At 38.2% G+C, this 15,401-nt stretch overlaps 2 protein-coding genes across 5 annotated transcripts; both read right to left on the reverse strand.

The window, feature by feature from the left end:
* Window positions 1-435: 435 nt before the first annotated feature.
* Window positions 436-5,413, reverse strand: LOC117973895 (zinc finger and BTB domain-containing protein 26-like). 3 transcript variants are annotated; one of them, XM_034927432.2, is made up of 2 exons: window positions 5,346-5,413; window positions 436-3,290 (listed from the first exon to the last, which is right to left on the reverse strand). In XM_034927432.2, exon 2 carries the CDS (start codon window positions 3,276-3,278, stop codon window positions 1,986-1,988), a length of 1,293 nt encoding a protein of 430 aa, XP_034783323.2. In that variant the 5' UTR covers window positions 3,279-3,290; window positions 5,346-5,413; the 3' UTR covers window positions 436-1,985. The 3 variants fall into 3 exon arrangements, with proteins under 3 accessions (XP_034783323.2, XP_034783326.2, XP_034783325.2); XM_034927435.2 differs by lacking the exon at window positions 5,346-5,413 and adding an exon at window positions 5,252-5,300; XM_034927434.2 differs by lacking the exon at window positions 5,346-5,413 and adding an exon at window positions 5,239-5,281.
* Window positions 5,414-6,704: 1,291 nt separating this feature from the next.
* On the reverse strand, window positions 6,705-13,275 carry LOC117396651 (zinc finger and BTB domain-containing protein 26-like). 2 transcript variants are annotated; one of them, XM_059005661.1, is made up of 2 exons: window positions 12,915-13,275; window positions 6,705-11,965 (listed from the first exon to the last, which is right to left on the reverse strand). In XM_059005661.1, the coding sequence occupies exon 2, from the start codon at window positions 11,937-11,939 to the stop codon at window positions 10,755-10,757; it is 1,185 nt and encodes a 394-aa protein (XP_058861644.1). In that variant the 5' UTR covers window positions 11,940-11,965; window positions 12,915-13,275; the 3' UTR covers window positions 6,705-10,754. The 2 variants fall into 2 exon arrangements, with proteins under 2 accessions (XP_058861644.1, XP_058861645.1); XM_059005662.1 differs by having other exon boundaries at window positions 13,209-13,273.
* Window positions 13,276-15,401: the final 2,126 nt, after the last annotated feature.

Raw genomic sequence — 15,401 nt, forward strand, 5'->3', positions numbered from 1 at the left:
GATGTTCAAGCAGAAAGCAATAAGCAGTGCACCTAGGGATTAATGCCTGTTTGAACTGTAATAGACCGAGTCCCTCTGACATTTCTGGAGCAGCATAGACTGCACCTGTCTCAGACCTGCGTTAGACACTGCTTTTGAACGCATTGCTGAGCTGCTGTTACTGGGGAACAACATCATTGCCGAACGCTATTAATTTATTAATAAGAATAAACACTATTTCTATGAGCAGATGATGCAAGACCTTTGTTTATAGTGATGCCAACTGTAGATGCACTTGACTCTCAAACTGCAGACAGGCTGTGTAGCACAGGATACATCCACTCAAAACAGCAGGCTAGTAAACTTATATACGAAGGACAAGGGTCTGTAAAACTGAAATACTTACGATGGAAGTTGCTTCATCTTTAATGGATCTACCATCGGGTATATTTGCAGAAATTAACTTATCTATTGCAATATTCCGCTTTTTTTTTTTTTTTTTTTCGAAATCCTATATATGCAAATGTGTGCAATTTTTTGTTATTTTTTATGCAGGTGCCACTTATGGTAGTTCCTGTAAAGATGAAACAAGAAGTATAGCAATCAATGAACAGGCAGTGACTGACATATTTCCATCAAGACATTTCTATATTCTTGTTACTTTTGAACTAAAGCATGTTTTGGCATCTCATAACTTTTGCATTCAATAGCAGCTATAATGAAACATGTGCAGTTCATTCAATCAACAATATAATTTATTTGGGGACTTGATGTATCTAAGTTTCAGTAACAACGGCAAAAATACAATAGTACCAATACAAGTAACCCACCACCTTATAAGGGTTGGACAGCAAACGTGAACGACCTCCCATTACACTGGCAGTAGGGTGTATAACCACTACAGGCAGTCAACATGGCACTGATCAGTCTGTAAAGCGTGACTATGGGAAGGACACAACAGCTTTACATTACAGGCGTTTCTAGCTGTTTGTAAACCCGTTTATGTATCTGTCTATATTACATTACCATTAACCATAATAAAACCAACAGCATACACACATTATTTCTACCACAATGTGCTCATCCTGGATAAAGTGCAACAAAGTGGGGTTTGAATGATTTAACTCAGGATGGTTTTCCTACATTAGATTTAATTGCACAGTCTAACTACAAGCTATGCATGCCTTTCATTAGCAATGTACAGAATGTTTAGATGTGTCAACAAGAGGATTTATTATGATCTGTCTTCACATGGACCCAACTGATACCAGTTTAGGGGATCCATACATTAATAAACTAAGCGCTTTTTGTAAGTCAAACCATCTTATCCAGGGGTGTAGCAATTCACTAATCTCATGATACGATACGTATTGCGATATGTAACTAATACATGTAATTGTCCTCATTAGCTACTTGTATAAGACATAATTAAATCAAATTTAATGATGGACCACTTTGCTAAGACAAAAATTAATTAAGATAGGGAGAGTATGTATCCATATCAACTATAAAACACACTTTCTTTATTCACGAACCATTCGGTGATCCACAATGAGCTATGTTTTGCGTTTGGTCTTGAATCACGACACAAACGATACATACTTCTATTACGATACGCTATACCATGTAAAGAAATTATCACAATTCATCAATACATGATGAATCGTTACACCCCCAGTCTTATCAAATAATCTATAACTTACACACACACACACACACAGAATGTGTCAATAAAACTCCTTTTCTGTTTAACAAATTTAAACAGTTCGCTTTAAAACTCCAGTATTTTCAGTAATTCCACATGTAGAGGGCAGTATTGTGTGTGACACTGCTGTTACAGATTCTGTCCAGTCCCCTGACGGTGAGATGAGATGAGGTTAAAAGCTCTAAAACCACAGATGCAAATGAGCCCCCGTCCTGTTACAAATGTTTCAGTCTTTTTACATACTGTAAATATCCAACTCTTTCGGAAAATCTTTTTATCAGTCTCAAACTAGAATATTGCATCAGTTCCCAAAGCTGTGGTCTGCATTTTCTGCATCGGTGTTGTGAACTCTACTATAGTCAAAATCTACCGGAACGTCTTGGAGACTCCTTTCATTTGCATTGTCAAAACTGTTTTTCCCGTGGATCTGCTTGAGGTGCTTTCGTAACACAGGCTTGTGTGCGAACACCATGTCGCAGTAGTTGCATTTGTGGGGCTTGTCCCCGCTGTGCAGGTTCAGGTGATCCTGCAAAGAGCATTTCTGCGTGAACGTCTTGCCGCAGATCTTGCACTGGAAAGGTTTGATGCCCGCATGAACCCGCATGTGTCTGTGGAGGTTGCCTTTCTGGGTGAACGTCTTGCCGCACAGCAAGCACATGAACAGCTTGTGCATCTTCAGGTGGTTGGCGTAGTTTTCCAGCTGGCGAAAGACTCTGGCACATTTGGGGCACTGGTGGTACCACTGGAGACATTTATCTTGTGTCCTTGCATGGCCCCCAAATGTGTTTTTCCCAGCAAACATGCTATCTGAACTAGCAGCAGAACTGTAGCTCTGTGACTGGCGTGACACCATGTCCCCAATTCTTGTCTCCACTGTGGAGTTAATAAGGGAATGCTGAGGCTCAGGAGTGTGTAATGGGGCTTGTGCAGATGAAGGAAAGTGGTTCTGAAGCTTAGTGTTGGCCATAGATGCTTCACTGATGGATTCAACCTTTACGATGGTGATTGCATTGTCTTCCCCATCGGTATTGTCATCTACCTGTTGGATGTTTGGAGAACTGGGCTGCATGATCACTTCCTCCTCCTCCTCCTCCTCCTCATCTCCTTCCTCCTCAACATCTTCCACTGTCACAGCAGCAGTGGACCGGTCCTCTAGGGGGTCTGAAGAACCCATTTTCTGCACCCCTTGACTCTTCAAAGGATCACTGGGCTTGATGAACTTGGATAATGCGTGGGTGCATCGCTCCACAATGTGACCCATTTGGAGGAAGCTTGCCACTGTCAGATAGTTCACAAGCTCCAGCTCCGGAAATTCGAGAATGCCTGTGTAACAGGATAGCATCAACTGCTTCCCCACTTCGGAGCTCTGGGTGATGGAGATTTTAACCTCCTTGGAATCACTGAGCAAGAACTGATCCCTCAAAAAAGATGATCCAGCAGCAAAGACCACTTTGTGCCCCTGGACCTCCAGATCGTTCACGTACACCGTGACATCACAAAACCTGTTTTGCTTTCTCAGGAGGTCCATTTTTTGCAGCATTGAATCCCCATAGTTTGAAAACTTGAAGTGCAGGATTTCCGAATTCGAAGCCATGTTGCATCAGGCCTGTGGGATAAAACAGAAAACACAGCAATCAATTATATTTTTGCAAGAGTTTTGATGAGTCTGTTATCTTGCATTGTCTTGTATTCTTATTGCAGCTTTTACTGGTAATTTGAGGTTACTCAGTCATCACTTCATTTTTCGTTGGACAGCACTCGAAACCATCTTTGAAATTATAATTGTCTGTGCGTAGGTTGTCCCCAGCAAATGAGGTCCCATTCAAACAGTGTGTTACACAGCTCTGGCACCACCTTTTGTGCTTTACGTATCATCTAGCACAGTGGTTCCCAAACCAGTCCTGAGGACCCACTGTGTCTGCTGGTTTTCATTTCAACTGAGCTCTCAATTACTTAACTACACCTTTAATTGAAGTGATAATTTGCTGAATCAGACCTTTTTAATTGTTTTCAGCTCTTAACAGCTGCATATGTCAAGTCAGCTATAAGATTGTATAAGTAACCTGAACTCAACAACTGTTTAAGAGCTGAAAACAATTAAAAAGGTCTAATTAAACAAACTATCAGTTCAATTAAGGGTCTAGTTAAGTAACTGAGATCTCAGTTGGAATGAAAACCAGCAGACACATGGGGTCCCCAGGACATGGGTTAGGAACTTCTAGCACAATTGGAGGAAACACCTCCCCAGAATTTGGTTCTCTTAAACTGGAATTACCTCTTTGTTTCCTGTACAAATACACTTCATGCGTTACTGGTGCTACTGGTAATACATTGCAACTGTAGGAAGCGAACTTTATAGTTGTAGCAGGAAATGTTGGCTTTACTGGAAAACCAAACTATCAACAGGAAAATAACTGAGAACGTTACTCAATGTGCAAGAGCCAAAGCTATATAAACAAAATTAGAGCCATCATGAAAAAGTACATCTCAATGACCTACATCCACTGCATGCACATGTAAAATTGTAGGTTGTGACATTCGGATAAATGCAACTATATACCCCCAGATTCTGATGTAAATTTAACTGAACAGGGTAATGGTATAAGGTTTGTGTTTTTATTTATAAATAAATAAATAGTTTGCATAATTAACTTTAAAAATGACTTATCAATCAACTATATGTTACAAAAGCTGTTTAATAATTGTTTTTGTCAATAATGATTTGATAATTTACAACCCTGAGTGGTGACTATAACAATTTTTGGATTAGAGAATAACATTATAATAAGTAAATAAATAAATAAATAAAGCTAATTTTGAAGCCAAAATTCAAAATATTTTCAAAGGAAAGAAAGAAAGAAAAAAAGTAAAAGCACAAGCTGTTTAAAAACATTATCCTGGATTTCAAATCTACTGGTAGCCTATAACCAAAACATCTGTTATATTTGTCCGGACATGCACATTCGCCACTAGTTCTGTGTACGCTGCCAAACCAAGAAGAATTCAAACTGCCAGTCCGCCTCTGAAGAAAGAAGCCCTGCCTAGCGCGAGAAGCTGTATTTACTTAATGATCACTTGAAACAGACTTGTCACGTGACGTAATCCAGCACAGACATAAATAGGATTACTCTAGACAGGGTGAACACACAGGCAACATCATGTCTATTAAATTAAACCAGCATTTTATGTATTCCCGATCGCACCGCTGTTCTCTTGAATGGTCTCCACGGTAAGTATATACATCCAAATGTTCACTTTATAAGCATTCTCAAACCTGCTTTCCGTGTCACACAACGAGACGTGCTCAAAAATAGTTGTGCAGTCTCCCCTTATACCGAGGCTGTCAGGAGTTTTGCACTCTATAAGTTTACATTATTAAAAAATAAAGTGCATCTATGGATGGAGAAACCAATTATTCAAATTCAATTTGAGGTAGAAAGACAGTTATGGTCAAGAGGGACATCTGTCGTTTCGATCTTCCTCCACCTAGACACGGTGTCTAGAGGTTTGCTCTAGCAAAGTCTAGCGTCAATAATCTTAAACACATAGGCTACCGTTCTCACGCACACATCTGCAGCGATTTCATCCAAAATGGATCTTGACTAGGGTGCTGGTTAAATGCAATAGCTGCGTGGAAGAAATCTAAAATTAAAAATGGTACCTTCTGCTCCAGATTTTTATGTCCTGAAAAATGGCAGATCAACTGAAGGGCAGGAGAAAGGAGGAGCCTGGAACAATCTAGATAAGGTATCGCTTCACTATTTAAAGGCGTAGTGTCTGTTTTCTGTATTTGACCCGATGCTGCGTGGGAGGAATGTACATAAACATGACCCCAGACTTCAAGATAAAGATATTATACATGCATTGCCCTGATATCCAGAGATTCTGGATATTTACAGTGTAATATAAATCTTTGTCTCAATTTCTATATATATATATATATATATATATATATATATATATATATATATATATATATATATATATATATATATATATATTCTTGTTACTTGGTAATGGTAAATCTGGGTTACTGTACGTCAGCAGTGCAACAGGATAGCTTTGCATGCTTTTTACTGTTTTAAAAACATACTTTGAAATACTGCAGCCCCCTCACTTAGAAGGGTCTGTTTTAATGATCTAAAGTTTAGCCCCTGAAGGCACACAAGAAAGTTTGCATTTCTATTGGTGGGACACTTGCCCCTTGTACCTTAAGGGCCTGTCTGTAGGTCATAAATTGATTCACTTGTTGAGCGATCCAGGCAACCATAATAGGAAAGCAGTTGACCTGAACTTCACAGCATTAGAATGGGCTTGATGCTCACATTGCTGTATTTACCTAGAAATACCTTTCTGTACCTTTCTGTATTGCCATAGGGACCAGTCTCTTCAAGATATGGATACAGATTACAAGCTGGATACAATGCTGTAGATACTGTACATAGTTTAGGTGATAATTTACATAAACCATTTTTTGTTGCCATCTGTTCCATCAATTACTTGCTAAACCTGAATAATACCATTAGTGTGCCATTTTTAAGGATAAAGTGTGCCATATTTAAGTAGAACGATACATTTTACAATTCTGACTTTTTTCCAGGCTCAGATGATATGTTAAAAGCACAAGTGTGGCTCTGCCATCCCTTTTGAGTTCTGGGGTTCCAAAGGAATGCCGCTTCTGGTCTGATGTTCATTTTGGGGGCTCATAACTCAGTGACCAACTATCCTCTAACATTGACATTGCATATATAGTCTTTGTTGTTGTTAGATAACCTGCAGAAACTAGAGAAGGATGATAACACCGACAGCATTTTTATTGGCGTCATTGCACTTATTCTACATTTGCCTCCATTTCATTACCATCCATGGTCACCAATAGGTAAAAAGTTGACACATTAAGCCCGCTGCACACAGCCCAACTCATTTCATCTCAACTGGCCGTACAGAGTTTGGGTGAATCGTATCAGTGTGCGTGCCCTAAAAACCAAGATTATGCAGATTTCAGTCGGGATGTCTTCAGATTTGAAGATTGAACATGTTGAATCTTTTTCAGACGCAGTTTCGTTCAGATGTGATCAGTCCGTCTGTATGCGGTGGTTGCCGACCAAGACTGAGTGAGACCGATTAGTTATAAGGGTGTCAACCAAGGATGAAGCAGGTTTACGTGACGTAGCTTGTCATGTAACTTGTCATAGAAGATGGCGGAATGTTGACAGCTTTAGTTCCACAGGTAAAAATACATTAGTCTTGAATTGCTCGAGTGTCCTGAATTAAAAAATACCAGATATGTGCACATTTGAATAGTTTTTTTTAGGTGTTTACTAATCAAAGGTAAATGATCAATTTACCTTTTTATTATCAATCTACTGGCAGCCTATATTTTCTTACTGCGCTAAAACAGAAGTAACCGGTGAGTCGATCTCCAATAGGTCACAAATCACAAGCCCGTAGATCCACACGCTGAGAAAAAAAACACCAGTCAAATACAAAATCAACAGGTTGGATTTTATTTACCACAGGCTAAAGTGTAGTAGACAAGCTATGCAAAAAGTCAAACACTGCCTGAAACGTTTGCACAGTGTAAATGGTCAATTAATTAATAGGCTAAGCGCTTCTTTTGGTTGCCTCGCAGCGCTGTCTCCGTCGTCTAATCAGCATACGATGCCAGGCATAATATGAGGGTCGCTATGTTGGGCTAAGTTAATACAAAAATGTGTACAGGGCAATAATAATTACATGTGCATACATAGTAATCACCAGTATCTAGTCGTGGTCAGTAATTCAGTCTTAGCAGTGTGCAACACCCAGTCGGGAAAAACTCAATTGTGACGTCAAACCAAAACTGAGCACAACTGATCGCAAAATCTGTGCATACTCAAATGAGATGAGTCGAGATGGCTTGAGTCGGGCTGTGTGCTTCATAAAGTAGAATGAAACCTGCTGAACTGTTACGTTAACATTTTGAATTGCATACCGCTTTGTAGTATTCTATATACTAAACAAAAACTGACGAATATTGAAAAATGTGACATTTCAAAATCATAAGCTTAAGCTTCTCTTACACAGGTGATTGATTGATTAAATTAAAGGTTAAAGAACCACCACCATTTATTATACAAGGATTTATTTAGTCACGCAATTGTTAGTATTATCTATTCACTTTGAACAGACTACATAAAAGCATTGTTGCCCAGTAACAGTACTTGTGACTATTATTCTACCTAGGATCACACCTACAGCAAAGTAAGGGATTAGGTAGAAATAGCAGTTTAAATTTTATTTCACCTACAGCTTTGTAGTACTAGAAACATATGTGAATTATCGAAGTCCTTACACAGTAAAATAAAACAGTAATTGTCACAATGAAAGTGATTAGCACTAAGGCAGCTTGTACTAATACAGATACAGAAATATGTATCCCTGTTTTAACTAAAAATAATGATCAAATAGGAACGCTCACAACACTGATAACAATGTTATTACGCACAGTAGCTTTGTATATTAAAACATTTTTGTGCAGGTTATTATTTTTTTGCTTTTTGGTACTGTATCATATTTGGCAGTTTCAAACCAAGCAGCTGTTGGAGAGTCTCAGGACTAAAACTCTACTTAAGACACGTTAACTAGGGTGCACCAAGTGTACAAGGATATAAGTCTTCATACAATTAAAGGCTTTTATACTAGCCAGGGAGACAGTTGCTTCCAAATACACTTGTGTCATCCTTTAGTTACAGCTATTATATGACAAGTGCTTTGGTCTTTCCTTTTCCAGTCCTTCCTTTAATAAAGGGAGTTGCAGCTTCCACTCAAAAGTCTGATTTCAACCAAATCAGTACTATGTTGTCAATGCCTTTGTTATTTTATTATTTATTTCTTAGCAGACGCCCTTATCCAGGGCGACTTACAATTGTTACAAGATATCACATTATACATTATTTCACATTATACAGATATCACATTATTTTTACATACAATTACCCATTTATACAGTTGGGTTTTTACTGGAGCAATCTAGGTAAAGTACCTTGCTCAAGGGTACAACAGCAGTGTCCCCCACTGGGGATTGAACCCACGACCCTCCGGTCAAGAGTCCAGAGCCCTAACCACTACTCCACACTGCTGCCCCATTTCTTTGTGACATTTCTTAATGAAACTGTACTGAGTCCTGTTACTACAAGAAAAAAGCTTTGGAATCCCCCATGCATGTGAATAGCAGATCCCACTTGTCATATAAAGCTTGATAATGACTGCTCTACTCTGGCTCAGACCATCCATGTTACTGGAATGTGTATATTCCAGAAACAGCTCTGTGCTGTTAAGGCACTGTTCAAAGAGTAAGTAGCTTCAAAGGTTACATCGGCTTGGTTTAAAATAAAAATAAGTCTCACCTTTTTGACACTCTATTTTGGTAGTACCTTTCGGGCAATTTGGGCTTACATGCAGTTTTCTTTAAGGGAGAGAAATTCTTCAAAAGTTAAAATGACCAAATTGATATAAAAATACGGGAAGGTGTACTTAAGTGTTTGGCAGTGTTCCAATTTGGCCTTGCGGCACTGCCAATATTGTGCAGCCTTCTCGTAAACTGGGCTTACAAGAAGTTTTTTAAACAGCAGCTTCACTGCCTGAAGTCTTGTGAACTTGAACTAGATTTTGAACTTGTTTCCATGCACTTCCTTTAGCATGAGGAATGCGTGTGATGTGTGTCTGCTACGTCAGTCTCATGTCCAGGGATCCCAGGAATCCGTTTGCTGTCGAATAACGCAGAAAAACGCAGATTTTCTATGATAACACAGATTTTATATGTTTTTGGAGATTTTTTAGTTTTACACTTGGGCAGGGTCAAAAAACATGCAAGGTTTTTTTTGTTTGTTTGATAATAACTAAATCAATACAAGTATAATATATAAACATTAACACAGGCAACTTTGCTTTAAATTTATATAAACATACCGGTCTAATAAAACTGCTTCCGGTATTCAAGTTCAGTTTACTTCAGTATTCAGAGCTGTTCAAAGATGCTGAAAACAATAACAATCACCTCTAAAGATCGTGTCAACGAGTTTGGCAAGGGTGAATTTCAGCGTCTTACAACTGCCAAAGAACAGCGTGAAACTGTGGTTTCAGATTTTGTCAAAATGTGTGTAAAAGCCGATATTCCTCTGTACCAAGTGGATCAACAGCAGCCTGATGATGAAGACTAACTCGGAGTTGACCTAACGTGAATATTATTATTTTTTATTTTTATAACAGGAAACTATTTGTAATATGTGAAGTAAAAAAAAAAGTGTGTGTTTGTTTTATTGATTAATGGCGCTGGTAAGCTTGTAACTTGCTTAGAATTTGAAAGTGTAACCATTTTTATTGTATTTATTTATTTAGCAGACGCATTTATCCAAAGCGAATTACACATGTTACACTGTAATACAAGGTTACAGTTCAAGAATAATTAAAAGTTATAAACTAAAATACAACATAAAGAGACCCAAGTAGTGTAACAAGAATGAATACTTCCTGTGTTAACGGTTACCCAATAGTACTGTTTGTGTGTCTTATAATGTGGCTGGGAAACTCATTTTTAGCCCTTTAATTTTACTCTTATTTATTTCTTTAGCCCTTTAATTTTACTCTTATTTATTTCTTACTCACGGAATAACGCAGATCCCTGCTCATGACAATGGAGAGGGAATCTGGAGTTTCTACACTGCATGTAAACCAAGTCATTGCCACTTGATATGAATGTAATGATGAAGGCTGTTCAGTGCCAGCACTTGGTATTCTTCAAACAAGATTAAAGCAAGTTCAAAGCCAGGTAAATGCATATTATTTTAGCAACACAACCACTCAATGATGGCAAACACCATACCATAGCAAGGGAAATGTGAAATCAATTTAAATTACCTATTACACTGCTCACTCTTTAAACCCTCCATATTTACATACACAATCTGATTCCACACTGGACTGCAAACTTGTGTAAACTGTACAAGTTACCACACCATGAGTTTGTGCCTTCTCACATCTGTGACAGCCAGCATTCACAGCAAACAGGTGTGCCTGCTTTGAGTTTCTTCTAATCGCTGTCCACAATGAGTGCATCCACCTTTTCACAGGTGTTCTCCAAGCCGCTCTTCCTGTGAACATCCTTCAGATGCCTCCTCAGTCCTGGTTTATGTGCGAAATGCACTACGCAGTAGTTACACTTGTGAGGCTTGATGCCTGTGTGAAGGTTAACGTGGTCCTGTAGTGTAGCCTTCTGGCTGAAGGCCTTTTTACAGAGCGGGCACTCGAAGGGTTTCATTCCAGTGTGCACACGTATGTGCCGGGTGAGGTTACTTTTCTGCGAGAATGTCTTGCCACAGCGCAAGCACAGGTACAGCTTGTGCTCTTTCACGTGGCTGATGTAGTTTTCCAGGTGTTGAAAGACTTTGCTGCACTTCCGGCAGTAATAGGGCTTTTGCAATATGGTGTCGTGCTCTCTGATCAAGTTCTCCGACATCAGCTTGCTGATCAAAGCAGACTGGATCTGGTTGTGTTGCAGACTCTCTTCAGACACAGGGCTACTCGAGGCTAAGCCCTGGAATTCGATTTCTTGGGCAGCGAGCATATAAATGTCTCCACTGACCACCTCCTGGTCAACTGAGTCGTCTGTGGAATAGTCCTGCGTGTTGCTTCCAGAGGTTTCAATGGATGAGGTTAGAGATTTGGAAAAGAAGCGCTTGCATTTGGAGGGAATTATAGAAGGGGGGGCATTTTTCACTATATGGGCGCTGTCCTGTGAGTCCATGTCAAATCCATCTATGGTTTCTTGAAATTCATCCCTGTCAGAAGATGGAGAACAGGGCTGTACCTCATTAAAAGTCATCACCCCTTTTATATCCGCAAGTGTTGGGTCAAGGTACTGGGACACAGCCTGCGCACACCGTTCTACAACATGACCCATCTGCAGAGCGCTGGCAGCAGTCAGATAGTTCACCAGCTCCTTCACAGGGAACTCCAGTATGCCTGTATAGCAAAAGAGCAGCAGCTGTCTGCCAATTTCTGAGCTTTGCAGGACTGAGATGGAAACCTCCCTCGAATCGTTAAGCAAGAACTGGTCCCGCAGAAAGGGAGATGAGGCAGCCAAGACAACTTTATGTCCCTGGAATGTGAAATTGTGAATCTGTAGGGCGACATCACAAAAGCAGTCTTGCTCCCGCAGTAGGTTCATTTTTTGCAGTAATGAGTTGCTGTGGTTTACAAACTTGAAGTGAAACATTTCTGAACTTGAGCCTCTGAAAAAACCTAAAATGAAAAAAATATATAATGAATTAAAATATAAAAGTATATATAATATTATGGGGCTACAAATATTGCAAATACTATATGGAAGGAAATGTAAGTCTGTTGGCATTTGATGTCCTCATACAAAAACCTACCAACAGACATGCATCTTGAAATCATTGAAAAACACTAAATTTAGAAGATGTGCTGTATTGTTTCAAGGTGTCTATCCCATACCCCAAATACAGTTTTTCTATATGAATGTTGTTGCCTTATACACTCATCTCTATAGCTGTTTTCTGTACCAAGTGATCTGTATAGCAAACAAATTTGTTTTCTGAGCTGTAACTGTGATGACAGTAGTACAAGGGGCATTCTTTAGTGGCACGCAGGTTTAAAATGACCTACCTAGTAGTATATTGTATAATTGAAATATATTAAGATTGAAATACAGTACACCAAGCACTGCCAGTCTAGTATAAAGAAGAAGAAGAAAAAAAGTTTATTACTCAAACAAAAGCATTAAGGGACCAAAACAAAACCGCATGTATGTAGACACTAACTCGTCCAAATGTTTTCAAGTAAAAATATAAATTTATAAACATTAAATTATATATTTATAAACAATTCCTGTCGTGTTTTGTTTTGTTTAAATGTACGGTGGAAATTCAGGAAGTAAAAAAAAACACACACACAGAACCATAATTTAATTCTTCATATTTTGTGACTCGAAAAAAAAACTATTATTACAGTAGTCGTATCGTAGGTTATGCCTTTTCTGTTGCACGTGTATGAATCTTCGTAATCAGAGAGTTAAGGGGAGGTCATCCATATATAAATCACACGCATAAAGTCGTATCATTTAGGATGTTTTTTTTTTCTTCTTTTCTTTAACCTATATATTTGCTATTCGCTTCAGTTAAAGCATCATTTTCAGATATATGAATAACGCTAAATCAAATATACTCACTGCAAAGCAAAATCCACAGGCGGCTTTAGTTGGAGATGTCAAAAACAACTAACATCACTTTTTTTTTTTGTTTTATCTTAAACTGCATTTAATTTATGGTCAATCTTTTGAATTAATAAAATATAACGTTGGTTTAAAAACCCAAATAAATTATTCACAGCTCTTGAAAACATAAACTACAATACCATTAAGCCGCTTACATTCCTCATTCCTCATTATGTATCTTAAGGATGCTTTTCTAATACATTTTCTAAACTTTAAACGTTTCTCTTTTTTTCAGTTTGAACAACTAACCTCCTCCGTATCAAATGCAATGTCTGTATAGCTTCCTACTTCCTGTGCATCACAATTGTCACCCCCTAGCTTGTCAACTGTCTTTCCTTTTTTGGGGGGGGGGGGTTGGCGGGTTTTGTATGTCAGCTGCTGCATTTTGTTACACAAATGAAATACACTTTATATGACAAACGGGATGTGGCATTTTAAAACAGTAAGTCGTTTGTATTAATGGATCTTGAGTGTATGCATTTTTAATTTTTAATTACATTGTTACTTTAAAACATTATTCAATCATACTACCTGAAGCTAGTTTTTTCAGTGCTCAGTTTTTTTTTTTTTGTTTTTTTTTTAGATATTTCGTTGGTTGCTCCACTAGCCCGTGTTAGAAACATTCTATCATGCTTTTTGTGAAAGTTATTATTATTATTATTATTATTAATAATAATAATAATAATAATAATAATAATAATAATAATAATAATAATAATAATAATAAAACAAACCAAAAAAAGTTTTAAAGACGTACAGATATCTGCATCAGTATGTGTTTCGTTTTGGCTTTATTATATACAGTAAACAGGCACTGTGTAGTAGCACACATTCTGGGTCGTTTCAAGATAAAATGTCATTAAAAACCATACAGCCCCAGCCTTAAGTGTTGTATGTAGAACAGTGGTACTTATTTGTGGAACTTTCAGTCTATTCAAGGTGCTGAAATATTGTATTAAAAACACAGTGAAAACGCCTTAATAGAATAACTGCTTAATAAAACCACTGCCTAGGTGGAACAAAGCCCTGGACTCTTAAATTAAAAAAAACAAAAAAAAACAAAACAAAACAAGGACATGATTAAAAGAGCCACAAGTACAGTATACAGTCAATTATCTGAACTAACTGGGACCGATACTCCTTTGCATAATCGATTTGTATGGATAATCAAACAGGTATTAATAACAACTACTGCACCTTTAATACTATATATAATAAAGTTAACATACGTAAGTACTTAGTACATACAGACGTGCTCAAATTTGTTGGTACCCTTATAGCTCATTGAAATAATGCTTCATTCCTCCTGAAAAGTGATGAAATTAAAAGCTATTTTATCATGTATACTTGCATGCCTTTGGTATGTCATAGAATAAATCAAAGAAGCTGTGAAAAGAGATGAATTATTGCTTATTTTACAAAGATATTCTAAAATGGCCTGGACACATTTGTTGGTACCCCTTAGAAAAGATAATAAATAATTGGATTATAGTGATATTTCAAACTAATTAGTTTCATTAATTAGTATCACACATGTCTCCAATCTTGTAATCAGTCATTCAGCCGATTTAAATGGAGAAAAGTAGTCACTGTGCTGTTTGGTATCATTGTGTGCAACACACTGAACATGGACCAGAGAAAGCAAAGGAGAGAGTTGTCTGAGGAGATCAGAAAGAAAATCATAGACAAGCATGGTAAAGGTAAAGGCTACAAGACCATCTCCAAGCAGCTTGATGTTCCTGTGACAACAGTTGCAAATATTATTAAGAAGTTTAAGGTCCATGGAACTGTAGCCAACCTCCCTGGGCGCGGCCGCAAGAGGAAAATCGACCCCAGATTGAACAGAAGGATAGTGCGAATGGTAGAAAAAGAACCAAGGATAACTGCCAAAGAGATACAAGCTGAACTCCAAGGTAAAGGTACGTCAGTTTCTGATCGCACCATCAATCGCTTTTTGAGCGAAAGTGGGCTCCATGGAAGAAGACCCAGGAGGACTCCACTTTTGACAGAAAAACATAAAAAAGCCAGACTGGAATTTGCTAAAATGCATATTGACAAGCCACAATCCTTCTGGGAGAATGTCCTTTGGACAGATGAGTCAAAACTGGAGCTTTTTGGCAAGTCACATCAGCTCTATGTTCACAGACGAAAAAATGAAGCTTTCAAAGAAAAGAACACCATACCTACAGTGAAACATGGAGGAGGTTCGGTTATGTTTTGGGGCTGCTTTGCTGCGCCTGGCACAGGGTGCCTTGAATCTGTGCAGGGCACAATGAAATCTCAAGACTATCAAGACATTCTGGAGCAAAACGTACTGTCCAGTGTCAGAAAGCTCTGTCTCAGTCTCAGGTCATGGGTCCTCCAACAGGATAATGACCCAAAACACACAGCTAAAAGCACCCAAGAATGGATAAGAACAAAACATTGGACTATTCTGAAGTG

The sequence above is a fragment of the Acipenser ruthenus genome, chromosome 31, assembly GCF_902713425.1.
Source record: "Acipenser ruthenus chromosome 31, fAciRut3.2 maternal haplotype, whole genome shotgun sequence".
Taxonomy (NCBI): Eukaryota; Metazoa; Chordata; class Actinopteri; order Acipenseriformes; family Acipenseridae; genus Acipenser; species Acipenser ruthenus.